This window comes from Dipodomys spectabilis, unplaced genomic scaffold (genome assembly GCF_019054845.1).
Source record: "Dipodomys spectabilis isolate Male_0828 unplaced genomic scaffold, ASM1905484v1 ptg000060l, whole genome shotgun sequence".
Classification (NCBI taxonomy): Eukaryota; Metazoa; Chordata; class Mammalia; order Rodentia; family Heteromyidae; genus Dipodomys; species Dipodomys spectabilis.
In genome coordinates, this window is record NW_024870737.1 from 2,213,605 (window position 1) to 2,223,458 (window position 9,854).

A 9,854-nucleotide genomic window follows, 5' to 3' on the forward strand; every position below is an offset into this window, starting at 1 on the left:
ACTTCTTTTCATACGCTCTCATGGGACAAGACCAGCTAGGAAATGTGTGACCCTAAAGCAACCCCCAAACCAAAGTCCAGTAATAGGCTTTTTTAGTAATAGACTTTCGTGAGAGCTCCTAGGGCTACAGTTCTCAGCTTAGGTCATGCATATGTTCCCTCTCTCATCTAGGTCTTCGAAGCCCCATCACTGACGTCCTGCCAACTGTGACCTTCTCTGTTCAAGAAAAGTCATGCAGCGCCGTGCTCAGAAAGGCCAGCACAGCAAGCGTGCACTTGGCCCTAGGGCTCAAAGGCAGGCACCCAACCCAATGATACGAATAATTCCTATTGCATTAGATGTGTCCGCTTTTGCTGCCACCTCTTTTCCCACCACTCTGATCCCCATCACCCAAAATGGGTTGCCTGCTGAGATCCAGCATGGTTTCCAGAGTTCTCAGAGAGTGTTAGCTACCCCCATGCGCTTGTGCTCCCTTCTGTATGGCCACTTCAGTCAGGCTTCCTGGACCCAAGAAAACCTGTGTCTCCAGGGTAGCATGATCGATCCTGAATCTTTGCAGGAGGATGCATTATCTTTAGTGCTCCTCATGATCCTCAAATATGAGAAACATGAGGTGGTTACCAGGGCAGAAATGATGACCTGCATCCTCAGAAGCCACTGTGCTTATTTTCCTGTCATCTTTAGTAGAGCGGTTGATTGTATGCAGCTGGTATTTGGCATTGATGTGAAGGAAGTGGAGCCCAACAGCCACTCCTACATCCTTGTCATTACCCTGGGGCTCACCTATGATGGCATGCTTAGTGATGTCCAAGGCATGCCAAAGACTGGCCTCCTGATAGTCATCCTGGCCATCATATTTATGGAGGGCAACCACGCTCCTGAATCTGCAGTCTGGGATATTCTTTGTAAAATGGGTGTGTGTGTTCAGCAGAAGCATGACATCTATGGAGATCCCAGAAAGTTAATAACAGTAGATTTTGTGCAGGAGCAGTACCTAGAGTACCAGCAGGTGCCCAACAGTTTTCCTGCCCGCTTTGAGTTCCTATGGGGCCCAAGAGCCCATGCTGAAACAACCAAAGTTAAAGTCTTGGAGCACTGGGCTAAGTTTACTGGGTGTGATCCCAGATGCTTTCCATTCTTATATGAAGAGGCTTTGAGAGATGACCAGCAGAGCACTCACACATGAGTAGTAGTCACAGACGTATTGTGGTGGGAGGCTCATTAGTTTCCAATAGCAGCTCCTGCTCCATGTTACATGAAACCATTTTTTTACTTTGTATTTAAAAAGTGAGAGCCTTCTTAGTAGAGCCCAGGACCTGTTGAGGGGAAAGTGCTGCGTACAATTATGTCATTCTGTTGTATTTGTGTGACTCTCCCTTTCAATTGAATGTTTATCTAACTTCAGAATGGAAAATTGTAAATGACAATAGTCACATCTATTTGCTGTTAATATAATTTAGGAGTGAATCTTCCTAATTTTTCAGCCAGTTGCCAAAACAGAAGACTTCAACATTATATAAAGAAATGGATAAATGAAATGTTAATTCTTGACTTCTTCAATTGTCTTTCCTGTGATATTAAAAGATATGTATGTTGACCTGGATTTTTCTGGGCTCTAACTTGAATTAGATGAAAGTAAATCTTAATAAATGTGTTCCCCAACTTACTGTTCCATTCATTCTTCACCCCTTCATTGAACACCTGCTCTTTGGAAGATGTTTGATTACTGGCGGAGGTATTAGTAAATTGAGTTTGATCCGGCCCACATTTACTCACAGGATGATGGTGTCTAGGAGTAGCACTCATGTCAGGGGGTGCTGAGATGTCCTCAAAGATGAAAAGAACACATGAAGTAGGGATGAGGAGACAGGAATCCAAGGACAGTAGCCCATGGTCAATGTCCATAGCCAAGTCAGGCTCCCATTTGTGGAAATTCTAATTCTTTGTGTGGGAGTTTACTGCTGCAGCATGGGTCACATCCTAGGATGAAGTATCATCAGCCTGAGAGAATGGGAGACTGCTCTGTGCAGCTCCTTTTGGGTGCAAGGAAGAATGTCTTCCTGGGGCACATATATGAAGTGCAAAGGAAGTAGGTGAATTATCTGACCACGTAAGGTCTAGAAGCTCCTGTCCAAGTGCTCTTCTGGGTGGGTTGATGAGCTAGAACACACTATTAAAATAACATTTTTATTTTGTTATATCGAGTGTGATTTGACCCACTCTAAGCAAATACTAGATTTTAGTGCAGTGGGGGAGGGAGGCTGGTACTAGGACTTGAACACGGTGCCTCATGGTCTCACTGGAGGTTTTTGTTTTTTTTTTCTCACAGTTGACACTCTACCACATGAACACCTAAGGTCTGACATTTTCTTCCCAGGTTGGGTTTAAACATTAAACCTATGTATCTCCACTGCCTGAGTAGCCTGGATTACAGGCATGAGTCACCAGCTCATGGGGGAATTTCCTCCAATCAATTTAGTAAGGGACTGGGTTAGAAAGAGACCTCAGGTCTCATGTGGAGGGCATGCTGTAACCACTCATCCATCCTAGCCTAGGGCCAACCTTCTGACTCACAGTCCATGTCTCTTCTCAACATTACACAATGTCTCCGTAGTGACCAAAGAAGGGCCTTGAAAAGGCCAACACATTGCAAACAGCCATAAACAAGTAACAGTGCAAAGCAAACACTGTTGCCTGCAGTTGGTTCCTAAAATGTGATTCTTCCCACATGTGGACATTTCTGTCAATTCTTCCCTGATTTACAACCTCTTTCTCTTGTTCATCCTCCATGTGCCCTCCCTTCCAATGCTACACCGCTTTCCTGATTCCTAGCTCTTCCAGACCCACTCCTCTGGAGGACATAAAGAGTCACATGTCCTACCCTTAACACAGAGCATTGATGGGCCTTGCAGAAACCCCCACCAGCAAGGAAGTCAGACCTGAAGACCAGTGCATCTCAGAAAAGGTCTTTATGGAAAACAAAGGCCAGAGAGGGAAGGAGAGCAGCCCCTGATACTTAGACTAACAACAGTAATTTAACCAGGTAAACAAAAAAGCTCACCCACTTGGGCCCTCTAGGCAGTATTCATGTCTGTCCTTCTCATGCCTGTAATGTTCTGTAATGGTCTGTGTTGATCTAATATAAGCAACATCTTTTCCATATCTGAGTTTGTTTCTGATAGTTACTCCCTTACTTACTTCTGTGGGAATTTTTTTGGATGCTGATCCTGGGACTCGAACTCAGGGCCTCAGTGCTGTCTCTAAGAAATTTTCCTGAAGGCTGGCACTCTACCACTTCAGCCACAGAGTTTTTGCTAGGTTAGTGGAGATAAGAGTCTCATGGACTTTTCTTCCCAGGCTAGTTTTGAACCACCATCCTAAGATATTAGCTTCCTGAGAACCTAGGGTTATAGATGTTAGCCACCAGTGTCTGGCTCCTGTGTTTTTAATCTCTTAGAATGCATTGTAAATTTTTTGAAAGCAAGATTCCATGTATTGACTACAAGGTATAAAAGAAACAAAGTTTCAATGTGAGTGTGTTCTCTTTCTGACTAGGAGGTAGGCAGTGTTAATTTTTTGTCGATATGAGAGACAGAGTATTAAGAAAATTCTGGCCTGTGTCAAGGAGCCCTAGAATTTTTCCTGTTCCTGTCTGTAAAGTTTTCAGGGTATCTGCTTTGACATTGAGGTCTTTGATCCATGTGGAATTGATGTAGTGCAGGGGGATATATGGGGATCTAGTTTTAGTTTTCTACAGGTGTTTAACCAATTTTGCTAGCATCATTTACTGAAGAGGCTGTCTTTCTTCCAATCTATTGTTTTTAGCTCCCTTATTGAAGATTAGGTGGCTATAGGCCTGTGGGTTCATTTCTGGGTCTTTAGTTCTATTCTATTGGTCTTCAGGTCTGTTCTTGTGCCAGTACCAAGCTATTTTGATTACTATGGCTTTGTAGTAGAGTTTGAAATTTAGTATTGACATTCCTCTAGCACTGTTCTTTCTGCTAAGGATCGTTTTTGCTATTTGGGGTCTTTTATTGTTCCATGTGAATTTTGGGGTTGCTTCTTCTATTTCATTGAAGAAAGAGGTTGGACTATTGATAGGTATTGCATTGAATTTGTAGCTAGTCTTTGGCAGTATTGCCATTTTCACGATGTTAATCCTCCCAATCCAGGAGCATGGGAGGCATTTCTACTTCCTAAGTTCTGCCTTAGTTTCCTTTTTTAGGTTTTTAAAGTTTTCATCATAGAGGTCCTTCACTGCTTTAAGTTAACTCCTAGGTATTTTATTTTTTGTGGGGCTATTATGAAAGGAGTTGCTTTCCTGATTTCAACTGCACTCTTCTCATTGTTGGCACATAGAAAAGCCTTTGATTTCTGAGGGTTAATTTTATACCTGCTACTTTGCCAGAATTTCAAATCAGCTCAAGTAATTTGGGAGTTCTTTGAATACAAGAGATAAAGAGATTAAACTTCCTGCCACTGCCATCTCCTTTTTGTAACTGTCCAGTTGCCCAGGCACACTAAGGACTCCTTTTCCTCTTCCTCCTCCCCTTTTCTTTCCTTTTGTCCTTCTTATCCACCTCCTCTTTGTTCTTTAGCTCTCTTTCTTTGAGGTAGGTTCTTGCCCTGTAATTCAGACTGGTGTCGAACTCATGTAGTCCAGGCTAGCAATGAACTCCAGATTCTTTTTCCTCAGCCTCCTGAATGTGGGGATTACAGCCAGGCACCACTATTCCTGGTTGAAGATTTCTTAAATGAGGTAAAAGATGTACAGTTCCTTCAGTTCTATTCCCATGCTATTTCAAAGGAGCCCTACTGACATAGGATCAAGTTGTGGGAGAGAGGAAGAATTTTAATACCCTTCGGCAGGTCTCAGTCTTTTTGCTAGCCTGTGCCCAGGGACTGTACCTGCATGTGCTTTTCATTCCCTACACCTAAACTTTTTATGTCGGGATCAGTGTTCTTCTCAGGAGTTGGATTCCCTGTCTTGAGAGCTTTAGGTGTCTTCCTAGTTGTTGCAGATGCTGCCAGGACAAGTTGGAGGCAGGGCCCTCAGGATCTAAATATGCTTTGTCTCATTCCCTGTATCCTGTAGAGGCCACCTTCTTCATTGGTGGACTGTAAAGGGTGGGCTTTTGCACAGTTCTCCTTCTTTAGACACAAAATGAGAACTTTCAAATCTAGGCCACTTTGAGGCCAGGCTGGTAGATAGAAGAAAGAAAAACTAATACAAGAACTTCACCAGCATGGTGATCTTACTCTAACTGCTACTTTCCTAATCTCCCACTAACACCTATTCTTCATGAAATGGAACTTCTGATTTTACTGTAGTGCTAGACTTGCAGCAAAAGTGCAACGTGTTTCTATTACCAAGTATGGGAAATGACAGAATTCACTGCAAAGGTCAGTGGTGAGGATTATATTGGATGTTTGCAAAGCACTGCAAAGAGTCCTTGAGATCTAGATAGTACTCATGAACTTGTGAAAGCCTTTCCATTCTTCTCAGCAGTGTCCCAATCTACAACAACTTGGGTAGACTATGGAGGGGCTGAGTCCCCAGCACCAAATGGGGGACTCCAAACCATTAAATCAGGTTTGAAAGCCTGCTGCACTAGGAAAAACAAGAGGCATTACAGAATTAACTCATGGCTACAAGTCATCCTAGCAAATTGTATTGCACACAATCAGCAAGAAGAAAGATGCATACCAGGAAGTCTAAGGCAATCAGACATGTTTCCAAAAGGGTCACAGTGGATACACGTGATTCCTCCACAAATAGAGGCCAGGCATATAGAATGTTGCCATCCAGTAGAGCTCCAAGAACCTCAGCACCCAGTTTTCCTGAGGGTGGTCAGGAGGTCTATTCTGCCCCAGCAGGAATCAAGTTCCAGGTCCCCTGTGAAAGTCTCTTCATGTGATCCTCTCTTTCTCATCCTCACCTATTTTGTAATATTCCAGTTCTCATAGGTTGGCAGTCACTGCACAGGAAACACTTCCTCCCATCCCGGCAATAGCACTGAGATAGAGCAACATCCACACTGGAGACAGGGCCCTCCATCCTACTTCTACCTGACATGAAGCCTCATGCTTGCTATACTCCAGCCTGAAAGCACATTTGGATACTTTTACAAATGCCTTTTCTCAACAGTTGGACTATGAATTGTCTATTTGCAAGGCTTCTGGGGTTCTACGAAATGTTTCTTTTTATTCATAGTCTGTCTTAGATCTAGGACCAGCCTCTCCTCCTTTCTTCCCTCTCTTCCTTCCTCCTTTTCTGTCTGTGTACATTAATATACACATGTATTTGTATGGTGTTTCAAGTAACAAGAGCAAAAATACTACTATTGCTCAGCCAGCATGGCAACCATTAAGAACAGAAACAATAAATTTTGGCAAGGATATAGAGAATAAGGGACTTATATTCACTGTTGTTAGCAATGTAAGTTAATGCAGCCACTGTGGAAATCAACATGGAGATTCCTCAAAAAACTTAAAATAGGTCTTCCATAAATCCTGGAGTATTAATCAAACACAACAAACAAATTGCATCTGCAGTAAAATGGATAGAACTGCAAATCATTATAGTAATAAAAATGAGCCAGACTGAGAAAGACAAATCTCCCAAAGTGAATATTTCATAAGTGAAATCTATAGGTGAAAACATGAGAGTAGCATGGGGGTTCTTTGGTGGTAGAACCAGTGGGAGGGAAAAATGAGAGGGTAAAGAGGGAATGAAAATGACTGAAGAACTTGATAAACATGTCTGAAACTAGAATAATGAGCCCATTAAAACTGTTTAAAAATGGGTAGGAGCCAATGGCTCATGCCTGTAATCCTAGGTATTCAGGAGGCTGAGACCTAAGGATCATGATTGGAAGCTAGCCCAAATTGGAAATGGCTTAAGAGCCTTTTTTTTTGGGGGGGGGGGGGGTTCCGGTCGTGGGTCATGAACTCTGGGCTTGGGCACTGTCCCTCAGCTCTTCAGCTCAAAGCTAGCACTCTACCACTTGAGCCACCTTCCCAGCCCCAGCTTGAGATTCTTACCTCCAATTAGCCACCAAAAACCAGGAAGTGGAGCTGTGGCTCAAGTGGTAGAGCATTAGCCTTGAGCAAATAAGCTCAGGGACAGTGCCCAGGCCTTGTGGTTTTGCTCCAGCACAGACACAGAAAACTGGTAGGGACAATAAGAATGATGGAGGGAGTCAATCTGATCAAGGATATTATATGCAAATGTGGAAATATCAGAATTCTGCCCTTGTTTCCTTGTGCCAGTACTGTGGCTTGAACTTACAACCTGGGATGCTGTCTCCCACAGTCCAAGTTCTGGCATTTTTGTGATCAATTAGAGAAAAGAGTCTTATGGACTTCCTGCCCAGGCTAGCTTTGAACTGTAATTCTCAGATCTCAACGTCCTGAGTAGCTAGGATTATAGGTGTGAATCACTGGCACCCCACCCAGTACAATGTTTCCTTCATTAATGCATGGTAATAATGAATAATGATTGATAAATAAAGCTAACAAGTACATATAAAGATTCTCTGCAGAACTTTTTTCTCCTCTGAACCTATCAGCTACCTACCTCAAACTATAACCTTCTAAGAAGTTTAAAGTAGTACCACACACCTAAAGAATATACACCTAGGATGAAAATGTAAAGTGACCTCAGTGATGAGCTATTTTTTCTCATACTCATGGATTCATTTCTTTCCCATAGAGAATATCAGAATAACAGAATGTGAAGGTAGTCTTTTTTTTTTTTTTTGCCAGTCCTGGGGCTTGAACTCAGGGTCTAGACACTGTCCCTGAGCTTCTGTTGCTCTGCTAGAACTTAGCACCACTTCTGGCTTTTTCTGTTTATGTGGCAATGAGGAATTGAAACCAGGGCTTCATGTATGCTAGACAAGCACTCTACCACTAAGCCACATTCCCAGCCTTGTCTCAAAACTCACCAGTGTCAACAGCTCATGCCTGTAATCTTAGCTACTCATGAGGCTATGATCCAAGGATAGATCCATGAGACTCTTATCTCCAATTAGCCAGCTAAAAGCCAGAAATGGAGTTGTGGTTCAAGGGATAGAGCACCATCCTTGAGCAAAAAAGCTAAGGGATAGTGCCCAGGCCCTGAGTTCAAGCATAGTACCATGCATACACATGCACTAAGTGCCTCCGCCCACGCATACACATGAATAAAGATAAAGTTGAAGTGATCATTATTAGTTATTACAAACAAAAAAAATACACATTCACATGCAGATCAAAATATTCACTAAAGAAACAGAAATGTGGGACTGAGTCAAATATTTGAATACTGGGACACACAATTTGTTCAAAAAGGATGGATACCTTTATCAATTAGTTGCCCAATGAGAATTTATTTTGATGTGTTCATATATGCATACAATATACCTTGATCAGATCCACCACCTCCATTACTCTTATTTCCCCTCCCCACTTCCAAACCAATTTCAACAACCTTCATTATTTTTATGGACTTGTGTTTAATGGTGTTGGGGCTTGACCTCAGGGCCTTGGTGCTATCCCTAAGCCTAAGCCTTTTTTTTTTTTTTTTTGCTCAAGGCTGGATCTCTACCACTTGAGCCACAACTCCACTCTGGTTCTATGGTAGTTAACTGGAGATAAGAGTCTCACAGCCTCTCTGGGGTGAACTGCAATCTTTATATCATACTTCCTGAGTAGCTAAAATTATAAGTATGAGCCACAGGTGCCAGCAGGTTAATAAAGTTTTAAGGTTAACATGGAGCAAATATGAAGCATAAGCTGTATATATGTCATAATTCTGAAATTCAGTATGAAACTTCCAAAAAGTGAAGTACTAGGCTAGGGATAAAGCTCAGTGGTACAGACTTAGCCTGATATAGGCCCTGGATTATACCACCAGCGCTTCAAAACCAGCAAGCAGGCAAACAAACAAAACACTACAAGGGTTAGTCCATTTATTATCACTATGTCAATTTAACATGACTCCTCTAGAGGGAATAGAATGATCTATATAATACAACTACTTCAACTCATGAAAAATAAGACAAATTATTTTTCATGGTATTAAGGTTTGAATTTAGTCTTGTACTTGCTAGACCAGAGCTTTAAGTTTAATATTTAGCCAGTGCCCAGCAACACATTGGCTAGCAAGCATGAGACCTTGAGTTTAAACCCCAGTAACTAAAGAAAAGCAACATAGGTCTATTTCTCAGTTTGTTAAGGAATTTCCATACCCATCTTGGTCATATATATGAAGAACCATAAGTCAATACAGAAAAAGATGCCTACATACCATTTATTGTACTTCTGTTCACAATAGAAAGGCTGTGGGTATAATGAAAAATGAAATTATGTCATTTATAGGAAAATGAATTGATGAAGCCAAGTATATGTTTTCTCCCATTTATGGAAGCTAGACCTAATCATTACATATGCAAAGATCTATACATAACACACACACACACACACACACACACACACACACACACACACACACACACACACACACACACACACACACACACCATGATTTTAATTGTGGGTCTGTGTAGGAGGAACAAGGGAAAATTAGAGAGGAAAAATTTCAAAGAATATGAATAATACCAAAATACAACTTGTAGCTAGACATTGGTGACTCATACCTGTAATCCTAGCAAATCAGGCAGTTGAGATCTGAATATATAGCTAGGATGCCAGCCTAGGCAGGAAAATACATGAGACTTTTATCTCCAATTCATCAGTAAAAGGAAGTAGAGACATGGCTCAAGTGGTAGAGTACCTGCCATGTGCAGAAAAAGTGGCAAAAGCTCACTGAAATTAGAACAATAGGGGGGAGAGGGGATTAAAAAAAGATA

The 9,854-nt window shown here is 41.9% G+C and overlaps 1 protein-coding gene across 1 annotated transcript; it reads left to right on the forward strand.

Annotated features, from left to right (window-relative positions):
• Positions 1 to 310: 310 nt before the first annotated feature.
• Positions 311 to 1,595, forward strand: LOC122108485 (melanoma-associated antigen 10-like). Its single transcript, XM_042680411.1, has one exon. The coding sequence runs from the start codon at positions 311 to 313 to the stop codon at positions 1,184 to 1,186; it is 876 nt and encodes a 291-aa protein (XP_042536345.1). The 3' UTR covers positions 1,187 to 1,595.
• Positions 1,596 to 9,854: the final 8,259 nt, after the last annotated feature.

Excerpts from the sequence above, each read along its gene's own strand:
- LOC122108485 (XM_042680411.1), top strand. The coding sequence starts at position 311 with ATGATACGAATAATTCCTATTGCATTAGATGTGTCCGCTTTTGCTGCC.